This window comes from Podarcis filfolensis (genome assembly GCF_964270895.1).
Source record: "Podarcis filfolensis genome assembly, chromosome: 5".
Lineage (NCBI taxonomy): Eukaryota > Metazoa > Chordata > Lepidosauria > Squamata > Lacertidae > Podarcis > Podarcis filfolensis.
Genome location: NC_139608.1, coordinates 35,850,684 through 35,869,434, shown reverse-complemented (window position 1 = coordinate 35,869,434; position 18,751 = coordinate 35,850,684). Strand labels below are relative to the sequence as shown.

Sequence of the window (18,751 nt, the reverse complement as noted above, 5' to 3'; positions counted from 1 at the left end):
GGTGGGTGAGTGAGTGTGGATTCACTTATTGTTGGATTCTGTGATTGGGGGTTGTTAGTATTGCATTGGAAGAAAAAAATAATTCTGGCAGTTACAGGACAGGGAAAATATAGTATAGAGCGAGTAGAGAATTATAATAGAAGATGGACAGATGTCTGTTAGCCAGCCTTTTCTCTTTCTGTGATTTTGGGGTACCTGGTCATTCTGCTACTGTGCCCACCAGCCAGGATGTCTCATTGCATTGCCAAATCAGTTCACAAGAAGTCCTTGCCCAGCCATGATTATTATTTTAACCTGTTTGGGATTTTTTTATTTTGTATTTTATAATTGATGTTTTTAAGGATTGCAAGCCACCTCGAATCCCAACTTGGGAGAAAGGCAGGATATAAATATATTAAGTAAATACAATATAATACCAAAATTATATACAGTTCATAATCATAAGCAATACATAATGAAGCCATGCCAAGCAGCAATGACAAATTATACACCATTTCATTCAGGCAATGAACTCCACAACCCCTGCAAAATGCAGAGTCTCATAATAGACTTACATTGGGTACAGCTATAAAATGCACTACCTATCTAACAAAAACAGCCTTGAGGAAAATGAGGGAGAGGAAAATCAGCAGCAGGATATCTAAAGGGCAGAAATAGTGCACAAGTGTCTAAACTCTGTACAGAATTAGCTCATAATTCCACCCCCACCAAAAATGACAGTTCCTTCCCTCCCAGCTCTCAGCTTTCCTTTCCTCTTTTTATTTTTATTCTTTATTCTTTATTGAATTTATTTGTTGTTGTTGTTTAGTCATTTAGTCGTGTCCCACTCTTCATGACCCCATAGAACAGAGCACGCCAGGCACTCCTGTCTTCCACTGCCTCCCACAGTTTGGTCAAAATTGAATTTATATACCACCCTATACCTGGAGGTCTCAGGGCAGTTCCAGCCTCTCACCCTGAGAGATCTCCACTTTCCTGTCTTTCATTCAAGGTCCTCCCACTATCTCTCTGCCCCTTCCATGAGGATGTAGATCTTGGGCCCTGATGGCATCCCAGAAATGAAGACACCAAAGGGGTAAAATGCAGTATGTAGTTCTTTGTCCACCCTGCCCTGTCAACACAGAAGATGGTTAGAAACATTACTTAGTGGCCTTATAAATAACCAGACCATTGGTCTATCTAGATCAATATTATCTTTTGGTCTTCAACTGGTGGGTCAGGTAAAGGTAAGGTAAAGGACGCCCAGTGAAAGGCGACTATGGGGTAGTGGGTCTGGTCCCTGGTGGGTCACAACAGGAGCACTCCTACCATGCTACAGGTAAAGGTAAGTGGACCCCTGACCATTAGGTCCAGTCGCAGAGAGCCAGTGTGGTGTAGTGGTTAAGAGCGGTAGACTTGTAATCTGGGGAACAGGGTTCGCGTCTCCGCTCCTCCATATGCAGCTGCTGGGTGACCTTGGGCTAGTCACACTTCTCTGAAGTCTCTCAGCCCCACTCACCTCACAGAGTGTTTGTTGTGGGGGAGGAAGGGAAAGGAGAATGTTAGCCGCTTTGAGACTCCTTCGGGTAGTGATAAAGCGGGATATCAAAGCCAAACTCTTCTTCTATTCTTCTTCTGGAGTTGCAGCACTCATCTCGCTTTATTGGCCGAGGGAGCTGGCATACAGCTTCCAGGTCATGTGGCCAGCATGACTAAGCCGCCTCTGGCGAACCAGAGCAGTGCATGGAAACGCCATTTACCTTCCCGCCGGAGCGGTACCTATTTATCTACTTGCACTTTGACGTGCTTTCGAACTGCTAGGTTGGCAGGAGCTAATATACCATGCTAATATACAGTAAAAGGTTAAGAAATGCATGTTTGGATTGAAAGTGGGTTTTGGGTCTGAAAAGTTTGAAGATACCTGATCTGCACCAGCTGCCCTCCAGACCTTGCCAAACTACTGGTCCGATCATTCCTCACCATTGGCTGATAAGATTTTGGGCAACATCTGGAGGACCCCCTGTTGGGCACCCTTGCGTGGCTCTGACTGGCAGCAGCTCTCCAGGATTCCCAACCTCTGCCTGCAGACGCCGGGGATTGAAGCAGGGATCATCTGCATACAAAACGGGTGCTCGGTCGCCCCTGAGCGAAGGCCCTTCCTTTGAAGAAAGGCAGCCGTCTAAAGCCCCCTTAAGAGTGGCGGGAATCCCTGCGAAGGATTTGTAGGAATCAAAGCGCAGCAAACCTAGCGGGAGGTTGCAATTCCGGATTAATGGACGTGGATTGCAAGGGGATGATCTCATCATCTGTCTCAGCCCAATTGCTTGACTCCCCCGCGCGGCGCCCCCTCCCCCCACAGAGACACACTTGTGGCTTCCTTCCCACCTGCTCAGCCCCAGCAGGTGCCGGTGGGGAGTGCGTGGGAGGGGGTGAGGAGGAGAAACACCTGCTGGGCGTGAGGCAGCGGCGGAGACGTAGTCGCGTGCTGGGCCCCGACGGGCGAGGTGCAGCAGGTTCCCCACCCCCCGCCTCCACACCGGCGCGGGCCCGCCCCCTCCAGACGGGCCCGCCCCTCCAGCAAGCTCGTCTTGGTACGTCCCCACCCGCGCCTCTCGCTCGCTCCCTCTCTCTCTCCTGCAGCACCGCATTGGCTTGCTGGCTGCTCCAGCATGACATCAGAGTAGCCGGGAAAGGGGCAGAGCGCAGGCGCCGCCGCGGACGGGAGAGGCAAGGCAGGGCGAGAGCCGACAGGGGCAGAGCTTGGCTTCGGCATCTCCAGTAGCAGCATTAGCAGCAGCAGCGCTGCTTCTCCGCCGTGGACGCGCGCCCTTGCCCGGCCACCGACGCAGGCTGCGCCCCGCTCGGGCGGCTCCCCCTCTGCAGAGCGCCCAGATCGCAGCCTGCCAGACGGGCCAAGGCGACCGGTCTCCCCGAGCCGACGGAGCCGCCTGCAGCCGCGCCCGCTTGCCCCCCGCCTCCGCCCTGCCCTCTCCCCGGAGCCAGGCACCATGTCCGCGGGAGGAGACTTCGGCAACCCGCTGAGGAAATTCAAGCTGGTCTTCCTCGGGGAGCAAAGCGGTGAGTGGGAGCCGTCGGGCGCGGCGCCCTTCCTGGCCAGAGGGTGTGGGCGGCGGCGATGGAGCCGGGTGCTGCGGCAGGCAGGTGCTTCTCGCGAAGCCCTTGGCCGCGAGGGGGAAGCGGCGGCGGAGCCTCCGGAGCGACGCCCCGCGCTCCGCAATGGACTCGAGGTGCCCGCGCTTGCCTCTTGCATTGCGGCAACTTCTGCCGGCGGGAGCGCTTCTGTCGCTGGGCGCCCGCCCGCCCGCCTCCCCCCACCCTTTCCCGGCTTCGCCGTCTGATGTGTGGGGCCGGGTGGGTGAGAACGCCGCTCTTGGGTGCGGATGGAGAGGATGCCCACGGAGAGGTGGGGTGGGCGAGGAGAGCCTTCAAGCCCAGGAATTGCTGCCTGCGGTGTAGGAGGAGAAAACGGGAAGATCAAAGTGGCGCTGGAATGATAAGCGCGGAGCAGCTTTAGATCGCATGGTGTGGATGCCCTTTTTGGAGAACTGAGTCTCCTCCTCCGCCCTTGTTAGAGATACAAGGAGACGATAATGTGCCATTTTTTCGACTGGGGGGGGGGACCACCACCTTTGGAAAATAGATGATGGGGAAAGGGGGGGTGAGGTGTCGAAGTAGCCAGCCCAGGGCTATCTGAAGATGTCATCTCTTCTCTCTCCTTGCCCACCGTGCAAATTCCTAACGAGGCGATTTTTTTCTGCCCCCCCCCCCCCGGGAAGGATTTGCGCAAATAAAGAAGCGAGGCCCGGGACACACCCTGCTGCTGGCCAAGAGTCTGAGTCTTCCCCTCCCCCCCCCTTCCTCCCTATTAAAATCCAGTGGCTAGATAGATACCTGCCCAGGCTCTGAAGGCAGAGCCAACAGCCAGCACCACCTGGAGATGCTCTCTCCCAGCTTTCCATTTCTGGCCCCCATCCCTTCATTGGCCCAGAGGTCCCCAGCTAGCTCAGATGGGAGGAGAGTGGCCAGAAACCCTTCTGCATGTGTGCTCCATCTGCCTGGTCCAATTTGCAACCCCAAGGGGGAACAGAGGGGCAGCTGCCCCAGGGCTGAAACCTCAACCTCCAGGATCTGTTTTGCTTTACTCTCCTAGGCATTTCATGGACTCGACTTTAAGTCTCTTACAATATTATAGCTTACAATAAAAAAGGATATAGCAGTTCGCAATGAACATTCTACTCCTCTCTTCCCTTGCCCAATTCAGAATCTGAATTTCACCTCTGGAATGTATGAAATCTTAGAGTGCCTCTGAACATATACAGCCCTGCTCTTCATCACATCAAAGATCCACCTGTTCAGGCATCTCACTTCCCATAGGGTAGACTAGTGTCAGGTGCTTCTGGGAAGAGCATCAGAAGGCCCCTCCCACTATTTGCCCTCCTGGCAAATGACATATTGCCTATGAACCTGATGTTCCTCCCCCAACTCCTCTCCCACTGCTGGGTAGCCACATACATGACCCTATGTTTGGGGAGCAAGCTTTAAGAATATATAAAGAGCTTGCTGAACTAGGCCAGTCACGCAGATGGCTGCAGGAAGCCCCCAAGCAGTGCATGGGCACAATAGCACTCACTCACCTGTGGTAGCAACTGGTATACCTAGCAAATGTTTTTCAGAGACATACTGCCTCTCACAGTGGAGGTACAACATAGCCATTGTGGCGAGTAGCTGTTGATAGCCGCCTCTTCCATTAATTTGTGTAATCCTTTTCTAAAGCCATACAGATTGGTAGCTATCAGTGCCTCATGTGGGTGTGAGTTCCATAGTTTAACAATGCTCTGAGTGAAGAAATGCTTTCTCTTCTGTGTCTTGAATTTTCCAGCATTCAGCTTCATTGGATGTCCAAGGGTTCTAGTATTATGAGAGAGGGAGAAAAACATTTTCCTATCCACTTTCACCATACAGCGCACAGAGAGAACTTCTATCGCATCTCCTGTTATACTTGCCTTTTCTCTAAACCAAAAAGTCCCAAACATTGCAACCTTTTCCTTATAGAAGTCTCACTCAGAAGTATTTGGAGAGGTATCTTGTCAAAAGCTTTTAGAAAGTCCAAGTAAACTATGTCAACTAGATCACCTCTATCAATATGCTGGTTGACACTCTCAAAGAACTTTAAGAGGTTCTTGTGATAGGACTTATGCTTGCAGAAGCCATGCTTGCTGTACTTCAGCAAGGCTTGTTCTTCTATACTTTCTCCAGACATTAAGCTAACAGGCCTGTAATTTCCAGGAGGCTCCCGGATCTCTTTTTGAAAAGTGGTGTTACATTGGGTACTTTCCAGTTTGGGGGTATGAAGACTGATTGAAGGACACCTGGCGACTTGTCAGTTTCTATTTTGTCTTAGGCCTAGACTTCCCCTCTAATCACTACTATCTGCCCCGCAGTTCCTAACACATGGTATATTTCCCGATCTGCAGCATACACTCTAACTGAGCTTCCGATACTGTGTTAAACAACTTCCAATCATTTTGAAGTAATTTGACCCTCTTTACTTTGCCTTTCAGCTTCCTTACCTGTCCCCTCATTGGGGGATGTTTCATGTTCTGAAGTCAAATGTGACCATGTTGGATTTACTTGGCATGTATGTTTAGTTTAATAGCACTATGGTCACTGCTCCCAACTGGCTCAATAACTCTTATTATCTCACATCAGGCACTGGGTGCCAGATTTGGTCCAAGGTCATCGCCCCTCTGGTTGGTTCTGTGACCTATTGTTCTAGGACACAATCATTTAGGGTTTCTAGAAATTTAAACTCTTTCTCATGTAAACTATCTATGTGAGGGTAGTTGAAGTCACCCATAACTACAACATTCCCTCTTTTGGATACTTCCTTGATACCATTTCAATATCTCCCTGAGCATTTTGATCAGGGGGATGAAAGCACATACCAGTACTAAATTACTTTTGGGCTCCTGCATCACCACCCACAATGACTCTTTGTAGGAATCTGCCCCTTTTGGCATACAGAGCTACACCATCTATAGACTCTATATCTGGAGATAACCATGTCCCACTGGTTCTCTTCATTTCACTATGTTTCCGTTATGCTCGCTATGTTGATTCCATCCTCTAAAACCAAGCATTCCCAGTTCACCATCTTGGCTGAGAGACTTCTAGCTTTAGCTCCTTTCAGATGTCTTTGGCATTTTCGTGTTGACCTGTGGTTCTTTGGCCTCTGAGAATTGCTATCTGAGGCAGCTGCACTCAAAATGCTTAGTTCTTCACCTCCCCTATTTAAATTTTTATTGGTTTTGCAGTCTTCATCCCAGGGGGGGAGACTGGTTCTGAACTGGACCCTCTTCAGCACCTGCTAACTTTCTACCTGAGAGGGCATGGTTTCAAGGAAGTTTGAGTTCCACAGCTTGCCACTCTTTCAAGAAACTAAGCAGTGTCTACTACAAGAAAGGAAGGGCACTCATCTCTGTAAACACAATGATCAGAGGCTTAATCAGGCAAGTGGTGTGGTAGGCCAATTCATTCTTAGTTCCATCCCACTGAACCTTTCCCTTTTGAAATTTAGTACACTAATGTTCATCTTCTTGATCAAATGCTTTTAAACCATTGCTTCCTATTTGTGTGTCTTTGTTCGGTGTCTACATCAGGAGCTCTTTCCATTAGTGCATACCTCTAATGAATATCCTGTTGTAACATTTTTCCTTGGAATAAATACCTACCTAAACTCATTGAAACAATGCTGTTATCCCCTTGCAGCCCCCAAATCTATGATATGTCACAAGGCACTTAAGTAGACTTGAAACTGGCTTCTGTTTGTAGTGCAGAAATGGCCACACTACTTCCTACTCTTCCAAATCAAGCTAATGTCCCTGGCATCTCTTGAGAATTGAGAAGGATCACTCCTTCTATACATGTGCTGGCCTTCTGCCAATATTATATCCTTCCAAATGTTTTGGATTTTATTTCCCAGCACTTTGCTGGCTGAGGCTGATGGGAGCTGTAGTCACAAAATCTGGAGGACCCCAGACTTGCAGAGGCTGACTCATGCTGATTTATTTAAATAGATGTATATTTTAACATCTTGGTTTATCTTCATGGAAGAAAAAATATCACTAAGCTATTCCCAGTTTGATTTTCTCTTGTCTCTCCCATCTTTCAAAGAAGATATGAATGGGACAGTACAGCATACCTTTTCCTTCAAGCAATCTTTTAAGCTTGTCAGACAATTGCAGGATGGCTTTCTTTCAAATACATTCCTTGTAAGGCTGCCATACCTTTTTCTGGGCTTGCTCCTTGTGCCATTAATAGCAGCTGGTATGAAGGTGAAGAAACCTTCTCTGCAGCTTGATCTCTATGTCAGTATAAGCTTTGCCTGCTAGATTCCTGCTGCTGATAAAAAGCACAGAAGCAAGCTCAGTAAAAACCACCCCATTGAGTTGCTTGCCATGTCCTCTTGAAGGTAATGTGCTGAAGAACGGCTAGTTCAAAAGTTCTTTTTAAAAAAAACAATAAAGGTGGAAAGACTATTTTTCTAGGTCAGGGATGGCTAATCTGTGGTCCTCCCAGATGCTGCTGGAGTTTAGTTCTCTTCAATCCTGACCATTGGCTCTGCTGGGCTGCTAGGGGTTGGAATCCTGGTGTTTCCCTTATCCCTGTTCTAGAGGAACCAAATAGTTAGTCCCTTGATCCTTCCCATCAGGATCATATGCCTATGGATGGCATTGAAGGTCTTCATAGCAAGGTAACAGATAAAGTATCAGATATATTCAGGGGCCTCCATCTCAAGCTTAATCTTTGGAAGCCCATAAACATGCAGCAGACATGAAGCTCAAAGCACAATGCAACAGGCAGATGCAACAGTCAGAGAAGACAGATAAGGGAGGAGAAAGCCAAAGCCAATTGCTCTAGCCTTTTTTTGCCCTGAGGACAGGTAATGGTGCTGTGAAACTGGGAGTGGGAGGCAGGGAAATAATCACAGATGGAAAAAATTGATCAGCTGAAAGTTCTTTTTTGATCAATAATATAAAACCAGCACAATTGTCTGAAACGCAGCTGCCTGTTTGGTGCCAAGGTCATTTGGCTTCTCTGCTCTGCAACGTGGTTTTTACGCAATGCATTCAAAATGCAATTTGAATTGCACAGTTCTCTGTGAACCACCCCCACTGCCAGTCATCTAGAAGGGGAAGTGCTTGCTGACCCACATATTGGCAGGACATCCTGAGGCTTTCTTGACTGATGCAAGAATCAGGCACGAAGAGATGGGTCTCTCCTGGTCAGGTCTCTGAGGCAGGTTAATGTATGATGGGGTGGAGAACTGGTGACCCGTGTTGTTGGACCCCAGTTCCCATCAGCCCCTGCCAGCATGGCCAGTGATGAGTGTTGTAGTCCAGTAATATCTGGAGGGCCACAAGTTCTTCTTTACTGATGTATGGCATTATCCCCTGCTCCAGTAGATAGCGTGAAATGCCTCACTACCTAGGAACAAAGACTCCACACTTTCCCTATAGATGTGGTGCAAAGCTTGTGCACATACCTTTAGAAATGCTCACTTTGAGCATCCTTTTGTGTAAGTCACACAAAGCGAGATGGATTCCCTGCTCCCCTGATCTGAATGAGCCTGCAGAGTTGATTTTTTGCAGGCATGTTTGTGTTTTGTTTTCAACTAGCTTTCCCCAAGCTGGTGCTCTCTATCAGTCCTGGCCAGCGTGGACAATTGTCAGGGATAATGGGAATTATAGCCCAGTCACCTGGAGAGTATCAAGTTGGGGAAGATTGCCTTAGACTTGGCATCCCCAAATTCAACCCTCCAGCTGTTTTGGGACTACAACTCCCATCACCCCTAGCTAACAGGACCAGTGTTCAGGGATGATGGGAATTGTAGTCCCAAAACAGCTGGAGGGCCGAGTTTGGGGATGCCTGCCCTAGACCTTTAGCATTTGCAAAGCTGCATTTATTTATACAGTAAGATGTGTAGCCTGTGATCTCTTTTATTACCAGCCTGCATGCTTGCATGTTCAAGTATCACCAAGTGCTCTTTAGTGGTTATTTGACAAACCATCTTATTCACCTAGAAGGAATTGTTGCTGTTTCATCCAGGCCACTGGCTAACTGCCAGATGGCTATGACTGTAGTCCTACACCCAATTGCCCACATTGAATTCAGTGAGGCCCACTTCTGAATAGACATGTATAGGATTGCTCTGTATAGCAATGTGTAGAAAGTAACAAAATGTTTGTAGCTCGTTAGATAATACTGACCAAGGCAACTAGGCTATTTGAGTTAACTGTGCCTCCCAGTATCGGTAACCTTCGCAACGAACAGTTATTGATTGGAATATTAAGTGAGGGTTGATTAAAGCACTAACAAGCCTCATTTCACACTCTTAGTTCCTCCCACCCAATCTTATTTATAGTCGCCTCCATGCAGGTGATTCCTTGGTTCTATGTACTGTTCAGAGAGGAATTAATGTAAAAATGGTGGGTAAGATGCTAAACTTTTATATAACCATGTATTTGCCCTAGCAAGGGAAGTAGGGCTCAGGTTTTTGAAATGATTCTGAAAATTGAGTCTTTGCATGCACAGCACAGAGCTATTTATTAGGGTTGTGGTGGTTGTGATATCTCAGGTTTTGGACCATTCCTTATTAAAAAAAACCTGGATTTTAGTGTGTGTTGGCGTGTTGTGCCAGGGCAGGATGCTTAGCAGGGCTTGATAACAAAGACAACAAAGCAGGAAGCTGGATTATTAGCAAATTTGTGTCTTTTCTGGAAGGAAGAAGTGTGATAGCCCTAAAGAAAAGGGAAAAGGGTTCCAACCTTCCGAAATGGCTGGCAATAGGACATGCTTGTGCTGTATACATTCCAAAAGCCTTTTTTGCACTGCATGGCTGTTGGAGATGAGGACTCTCCTGAGCAGTGATGGAGGTAGAAGCCTGATCCCCACAGACAAAAATACTCCTAGCCTACCTCTCTCAGAGGTATGTGCAGCAGATACACTTTACCTTTATACTCAACATGCTGAGCCAGCTTTCGGTCTGAGGTAAAGTGGCCTGTCATGTATCACCTTTTACAAAGATGCGCTGCCTCAGGCATATTTGGCCACCACAGTAGCCTGGGAGTTGGCCTTTGTCTCAGTGCCCAATGTAGTGCCGCTCCAGGAAATTATTACTTCAGTTTCTATACCACCCTTCACCCAAAGATCACAGGGTGGTTTACAATATGAAAACACAAAAATACATACCATAATAATGAACAATAACAATAGCCTTCCACACACAGTTGAAAGGTGGCTTGTACAGGTGTGGGAGATCCAGGGCAAACATCGCTACTGCGGCCCTGGATGCCAGAGGGTGAAAACTGGCCCCTGAAGTATTGGAAATCAAGGTAATTTGTGGTACTTACTTGCTGTGAGGTCAAAATTCAAACCATTAGTTTAATCACCAAATTGTAGACTCCCCAGATATATTCTATGGTGAACTTTTACACAGCTGATTATTACATCCTGCAGCTTGATAATTTGTGTGTACAGCGCTGATTCTGAAGGGCTGCTCTTAGGTTTTATTCATATTAAGACTTTAAGGCCTTTATTCTTTATGAGGTTGGCTACCTGTAACACTGGCTGCATACAAACAAAATATTGCTTAAGTTGTGGGGATTACTCACATGCTGTGGTATGGTTTTCTCTAGGGTTGAGTTCTGGGGGAAACAGTTCTTTTGAATTTCCCAGAGAAACTGGGTGTGCACTGGGTGCTGACTGGCTGATGCCTGTGACGTCACGGATCCACAAGCTTGCTCAGATTCTCACTGGACATAACAGTTCTGGAACTTGTGGGGCGAGGCAACAAATGGTACTCTTAATTGCATAAAGGTACGGATTGTGTTTTAAGTTAGCTATACAAGGCAGAAAGCATTTGGGGGAGGAAGCAAGACTGACAAACAGATCTGCATTTGAGCAGCTGGTAAAGACCTATGTCTGACAATTGCAAGCATAGCCTTGCTAGTGTCTGCTTGTAGCACATTTGTATGGGAATATGGTTCAGTGATGTGGCATAGCATAGCTGCTAGAGGTGAATAGCTTGTACTGCAAATTCAGCAAATGTGACTCAGGTGACTAGAACTAGAACTGCAGTATGAAAAATAATACCCAAATGTTTCCTGGGATATTTATTGCATGTCATGATGATTTTCAGGGAAGGTGCTCAGGGTGTGGGGGGATTGGGAATTGTAAGCTGTCTAAACCATCTTGTGGCACTAATGCCATTCACTTTTTTTTCCTTAGCGATTACCAGTGCGGAGAGAAAATGTCCTGTTAGCTTACTTTAAACTCAATTTGTTGATATAATCTTATAAGTCCAAGTGAAGAAAAGACACCCACCCACTCCCATTATTGTGAATTTTCCCCTCACCTCTGATTTGCCCCATGATGATCAGAGTAATCAATACCTCTCTAATTTCCTTGGAGTAAACTGTGAGATGCCTTCACAGTATGGAACAGCACCTATGATTTGAAAGTAACTCAAGATGGATGCTTTATTACATTTTTAGCCCACCTTTCTACCAAGGAGTTCAGGGTGGTGTCCATGCTTTTCCTTTTCTCTGTTTTCTCCTTGCAACAACCCAGGCGAAGATTGGCTCACGGTCACCCAGTAAGCTTCATGGCTGAGTGGGTATTAAATCCCAGTCTTCTGGGCCCTAGTCTGACACTCTAAACACACTGGCTTTCAAGATAGTAAGGGGAGCATCCTAACACCTTAAGATATATTGACCTTGTGAATCAATTATTGATGTGGTGATCAGGATACATCCACTGAGGCCTTGCTTTTTGGCCTCTTGGTAAGATTCGAGAAATTCACAGATAGCAGGGGCAGGGCCTTTTTCATTATGGCACCACACATGAGGAAATGGTACCATTTTTGTTGTTTTTTGGGTGGAGCTCTTAAGACATTTTAACTTCGGTCTGCAGTTGATTAATGTCTGTGCTTTGATTATTACTGTTCCCCTTAGAGGTTATAATGTGGTTTTCACGTGGTGTTTTTATATAACACAATGTTTAGTTTATGGGTGGTTTTTTTATGCGGTATGCACTGAAGGGCAGGTTTAAAAACCCTCTCAAAATATGAAAATATAATTCCCAATGAATTGCTGGGACAGGTAAAACAAACTGATTTCTTTCCAGATCTTGTAAACAAACAACAGTGGTTTTATTTTCAAAACATTTTTATTCACAATTTACAGAAATAAAATTCCTTCCAGTCTGCTATTTCCATAATTCATGTTTGAATAGTTTGCAAAACACAACCACCTTCCAGCAAACTTTACAATATTGGTACTTCCATTTCTCATAATGGATCAATCTGTCAAAGTGTCCCTTCTGCCAACTCTAAGCACTTCAAGTATCCATTCCCATATGGATGGAGCTTCTGGGTTTTTTCATCTGCGAGCCCAAATTATTGTAGCCGTTATCAACGGGATCTTAACTAAATACTTCTGTTCTCCACAAATATCTTCCTCAATCCAGTTAAACCAGATCAACCCTGAGGAAAGTCTCAGAGTTCACCCTCTCATTGATATTTGACACACAGTTCCCTCCCAAAATCTGTAAGTATGCTGACATTCCCATAACATGTATAATGTGTGTGCATTTAGCAGCACAACATGTTTCCATACACTTTCTATTCAATCTGGCAGGGTGTTAAATACCAGTGCGGTAACAGTTTCCACTGAACTTCCCTTATTGATAAACTTAATGAAGAATCTTTCACAAAACACCAAATCTTAAACCATATTGACTCTGGGATAGTAAATCCCAGTTCTCTTCTCTACTTTTATCTGACAACAATCTCTCTTTTACTTACGTCAATCAGTAATTTATAGTTTTTTGCCAAGGGGCAAAACATATGTTTTAGATCCTTCTCTGCTTAATGCTCATATTGGGGGATTGTGTGTTGCGTGTGTAATGCCCAGAAATAGTTTCACTTTGATTTGAGTGTAAACTCTGCAGCCTCAGATCAAAATCCTCAGTGTTAAAGATGTGCTGCATTCCACTATAGTTCCAGAAGTGGCTTTTACATTGTGTGAAAGCTCAACTATAATGTGGACATGAACAGGGAAAATTGAGTAAGCTACCATGTGAATGCAGCCCATGCCTACTCAAAAGTAAGTTGTTTGCTTCAGTGGGGCTTACCCTCAGGTAAGTGGGGTTGGAATGCCTTAAAGAGCATGAGATCATGGCAGAAGGGCATGTAGAATTGTTTCATCATCCCACTCTGCATTAAGCAACACAAAACACAACATTCATAAAATACATAGCAGCTTTACTATAATCAATAGGAGCTGGAATTGGAGCAATTTGGAGTATTTTTATTCCCCTGCCCCATGATACGTGTGTTTCTCTCTCTCTCTCTCTCTCTCTCTGTCAATGTTAACTTACACAACAGGTTCCCTTTATAGGAAAGGAGCATTATTTTTGCTAATACTTTTGGATTAGTTTGTATTTTTTTTACACTTTGTATTGTATTTTTACAATGCTAAATCCATGGGGGAAAGGGGAATTGAAAATAAAACAGTAACTATTATATACCCTTGTAAACCGATATTATGTCTCCCTGTAAATCTACAGTGCTGTGTTCTGTTCTTGTGACTCCATTTCAAAAAGGAGAAACGGAGCTGGAGAAGGTTTTAAAAACTGCAAGTAAAATGATGATCTCTACAAAGAAGAGCTTAAAAGGACAGGGCTCTTTTCTGTTGCCTCTCCTTTTTCAGAAAGAAACTTGAGAGGAAATGTAACAAATGGTGCAGAAAGAGTGAACAGAGAGGACTTGGTTTTTGTTTTGTTTTTCCCCAAAACAGTAGAACTTGGAGTCATCCACTTTCATTGAATGGAAGCAGGTTCAGAATCACTAATCAGGTATATTTCTTCATGCAGCATTTGATTAACCAGGAATTATTTGCTGCAAGGTGGTGGTAACGGCTGCTGGCTTAGATGGCTTTGAAAAGGGATCAAGCAAATCCATGGGGACCCTCTTTGATGGGTATAAACCAGGAGTGGGCAACCTTTTTCAGTCCAAGGTCCACATTCCCCACTGGGGAGCCTTCTGAGGGCCATATGCCAATGGCTAGTGGAGCAATGAATGTGACTCTTCTCTTTGCACTGTAGGGTACAGTTCCAGCCCCACCAAACAGTAACCACATGTGCCTCTTCAGGCAAGGAAGAGACATGATTACAGTGCAAAAGATGTGGAGGACCACCAGTGAGGGGTGTGTCCTAGGAAAGTCCCAGAGGTCAGTTACAGAGCCATAGAGGGCTGCACTTGACCCTCAGGCCTGAGGTTTCCAACCCTTGTTATAAGCCATGGTAGTCTGAATGGAATCTCCACCATTTGGGCACCTATCTCTGAATATGAGATGCTGGGGACAGGGAGGTTTGTTTTCTTCAAAGGCTGCTTGTATCTTCTTGGAGACATCCACTTGATTGCAGTGGATGGGTGAGATGGACCATTAGACTGATTCAGCAAGTCAATCCTTCTGTTTCTGCTCCTTCACTGCTTTGATCTCATGCACATTTTCCCTGCAGGAGGCAGAATACTGGGCCAGAGAAGCTATTGGTCTAGTCTTAAGACTTCTGTGTTCATTTACCTTTACCTCATTTAGTGAACTGCATCTAACCCATATCCCTCAATGATGGTTTACATCCTGACCCCCTTGATCCCATTGCGTTCACTGACGAATTGTACTGAAGAATGGCACCCGCCATTTCATGCGATGAAACTCCAGTAGGTGTAGAAAGGATCCGTCTCCTAAATCAGCAAGTGAACCAGTTGTGTTTAATCACATGGCTTAAGTCGTGTATTTAAGCGCTGTGGCTGCAGCTGAACACAGAATTAAATTCATGACAGAACGTGGACATCCATGAATTCAATCCAAGTCCACAGAAATTGAGGGTTCTTCAGCTTTGCTTCGTGCTGGATTATGAAATACTCGCTCCTGTCGCTTTCTGCTGTGTCCATATGACTTGCAAACCGTCCAACAGAATTTCTGAAGAATTGTTATAATTTCGCAACTCTTCAGTGTGAGCTTTTTGTACTTTGGGGTCACAGCTGTATTTAGCTGTTTCAGGAAAGAGGCAGGGAGGGTGACAGACTCGGGCTGTGTACATACCAGATATTTAAAGCACATGACTTCCCTCCCCCAAGGAATCCTGGGAAATGTAACTTGACACGTGTGCTGCGCGTTGTAGCTCTGAGGGGTAAAGCACAGTTCCTAGGGTGCATGCAGCCTAATAGTGCACCGCTGTGCATGTTTGCTTGGGAGTCAGTTCCATTGTTTTTAATGGGGCTTACACCCTGTTAAAGGGACGCGGGTGGCGCTGTGGGTTAAACCACTGAGCCTAGGGCTTGCTTATCAGAAGGTCAGCGGTTCGAATCCCCGCAACAAGGTGAGCTCCCTTTGCTCGGTCCCTGCTTCCAACCTAGCAGTTCGAAAGCATGTCAAAGTGCAAATAGATAAATAGGTACCACTCCAGCAGGAAGGTAAATGGCGTTTCCATGCACTGCTCTGGTTCGCCAGAAGCAGCTTAGCCAATAAAGCGAGATGAGCACCGCAACCCCAGAGTTGGCCATGACTGGACCCAATGGTCAGGGGTCCCTTTACCTTTACCTTTACACCCTGTTAAGTGTGCTTACAGCTCCAGTCCGGGGCGCTCTTGCATATAGGAACAACTACAGTCAGAGGTCGGAAGGGTGTCCTCCTTAGTGGGCAGGCACTGGCTTGGCTTCCACGTTAATTGGGTGTTTATGTCCATGCAGCAACGATGTGGCCTGAAGCTCATCACCTAGAGTTCTGCTAGCTCCGCCTGACCCCTTAGGCTGCCGTGCTCACTTTGCCGTCTGTTGCCTGGCAACTGTGAAGAGCAGCACTCTGTATTTGCGTACCTGCTGTCAGGACCACATTCTTTTCTCCTTTCCTTTTTTTTTAATAATGAAAAAAGGCCAACGGCAAACACAAAGTGAATTGGATGGTCTCTCCCACTGTGCTGGAGCGGAAGCGCCGCTGAAGAGGCTGCACACCAGCTGGCTCGATGTGGAAAAGTGCCCAGTTCGTTGTGCGTGGTGTATGGGCTTCGGAATTATTAGCTGCAACCCACCACAAAGAGAGCAGCCACTGGTGGCACTCTGTGGTGCACCCCCCTCAGGTATGGATGCCAGCTCCCCCCGCATCACCGATTCTGTGTGACTTTGGTGGTGGCACCATCTGGCTGCCACTCCCTTGCCAATTCTTGTCTGGGTGGCTGTCCTGCTGTCAGTAGTCACTATCGCTATGCTCCCCCCCTCCCCAGGGACCCCCGTTAAGTATGACGTAGGCTCCAGCTGCCCAAGCATGGCTAATGGGAGGGGGGAAAGCAGTTTCCACTCAGTGGGAGATCAGGATGGCTTTTAATTATACATCAGGATGCTTGACAGCACTACTTTCCCCTTTTGCCTGTCTCTGGTGCACTCTATCTTCTCTTTGTTCCCCCATCCCTCCCCTTGTTATCTCATGTCATCTGCCATTTTCTCAGTCGTCTGGTTATGATTCAACCCTTTGCCTCGCCCATCCTACACAAATATTTCTAGGTGCTGCCTTCCCGTCCCTTTCCCCTCAGCTGAGCCTGTCTTTCCTCTATTTCAACCTCTCTATTTTTTGTGATTCTGAGGGCAGTTCTAAGGGCAGAACTGCTGACAAAGGGGAGAGAGAGTGGCCTTGCTAGTTTAAACTCCCACCACCACCACCACCTTTTAAATAAAACAGCAACAACAACAACAACTGGATAAATGTCCCTGCTATTGAGTGGCAGGGTTCTGCCTCTTAAGCATTTAGAGGAAAAGGTGGGATATACCGTATTTTTCGCTCTATAAGACGCACCAGACCACAAGACGCACCTAGTTTTTGGAGGAGGAAAACAAGAAAAAAAAATATTCTGCATCTCAGAAGCCAGAACAGCAAGAGGGATCGCTGCGCAGCGAAAGCAGCAATCCCTCTTACTGTTCTGGCTTCTGGGATAGCTGCGCAGCCTGCATTCGCTCCATAAGACGCGCACACATTTCCCCTTACTTTTTAGGAGGGAAAAAGTGAGTCTTATAGAGCAAAAAATACAGTAAATGTAAGCTATAAATAAATAGTAAAGAAATAAAATACAGCTCCATCACAAAGTAGAGGAGGCTTGAGCTGGTATGAGTTGCTGTCTCGTGCATATTTCCACTGCGAGTGACTCCGAATAAGAGCCCATCACACTTGCACTGCTGCATCCTATGCAGTAACCACAGTAGAAATGTTTGCAGAGCATTTAGGGCAGAGATGGGAACCTATGGCCTTCTGGATGATGTTAGGCCTGCAGCTTCCATTAGATCCAGACCCCTTGGCCGATGGTCAGGGGTAATTGGAGTTGTGGTCCAGCAAAATTATGTGGACCACAGGCTCCCCATCCTGATTTAAAGGTTAAAATGAGCACCATCTTGTACTTTGAAGCAAACTTGGAGCCAGTCCTGTTTCAAAGCCAGGAACAGGGTATGTTCCATTCGGCTAGACCTTTCTGTTGTGTATGGACTTTCCAAGTGTTTCAATGCAACCCCATGTACACTGTGTAACAACAGTCTAAATGAGCTGTTACTGGAGTATGGGTAACCATGGCCAGGTGTGATTGCAGTTGGCACACCAGCTTGAACTGGTGGAAGGTGCTTTCTGCCACAGAAATCACTTGGGCCTCCAAGGGTAAGGCTGACTCTCCGAGCACCCCTAAGCTGTGAACCTGATTCTTTTTGGTGAATGCAGCTCTATACAGAAGCTGAATTCTACTTTCTCAAGACAGATGAAGCATCCACCAAAATGGTTTCATCATGTCCTCACTGAGCTTCTGCTTTATTGGCTGATCAGTTCATTATTGACTACACACCTCAATCTAGCAATTTACTAGCCTCACCTGAATCCGATGAAAAGGTGAAAGTTTGGTTTCATCAGCTTATTGGTCTCCAAGACGATGTCAGAAGTTTCATGTAGATGAAACAAAATAGAATCTTGCAGATCCTCCAGTGTCGCCTTGCATCTTCTGGATAGAGCCATCAAGATAGAAATGGAAGCATGGTGCCCTTTGTCGCCATCCCAGAAAACTGGTCCAAAAGGTGTCCATACCTGAAGGAATCAGAAGAGGTGAAGGAGAATTTGATTATAGGGATTATGGCATAAATGTGCTGGCTTTAGATTTGGCAATTCTTAATGCAGAGTGGGAATGTCATTCTATTTATAATAATATAGTGAAATGATGGGTTGATTCTTTTAGCACAGAATCAGGATGATTTTAAAGCAAAGTTAAGACAACAGATGGCAGATTACCTGATTGCATATCAAAACAGGGCCCACCTATAGTGTTTTACCCTTTTCAGGCTTATTAAATCATTCAGTTTCTCTTGTCTTCTTTCCCTCATTCAGTCACCATAGGTAATGTAGGGACAGAGATGGATGCAGTTGGCATTCATTTTTTTCCGCACTGAAGAATGAAGTGTGTCTGGGTGGCATTTAAATGTTGAAGAAGCTTCTTCTTTTGTAGGCAATCTTTCCTAGCAGCTGCTGGTGGCATCAACTTTTAATTTGGAGAAGCTGACTTAAATGACCTATTCTAGAATGCTGGTACACCTCCGATTATAATGCCAGTTGGCATTTCGACAGGACACAGCAGGCGACACATTCAAAGCACTATTCAGTCATACATA

General features: G+C 46.1%; 1 protein-coding gene across 1 annotated transcript in view; it reads left to right on the top strand.

Annotated features, from left to right (window-relative positions):
• Positions 1-2,658: 2,658 nt before the first annotated feature.
• Positions 2,659-18,751, top strand: part of RAB6B (RAB6B, member RAS oncogene family) — a 56,038-nt gene continuing 39,945 nt past the window's right edge. Inside the window, exon 1 of the mRNA XM_083616324.1 lies at positions 2,659-3,057. Coding sequence (XP_083472450.1) covers positions 2,988-3,057 — 70 coding nt within the window. The 5' untranslated portion in view covers positions 2,659-2,987. The remainder of the gene's footprint in view (positions 3,058-18,751) is intronic.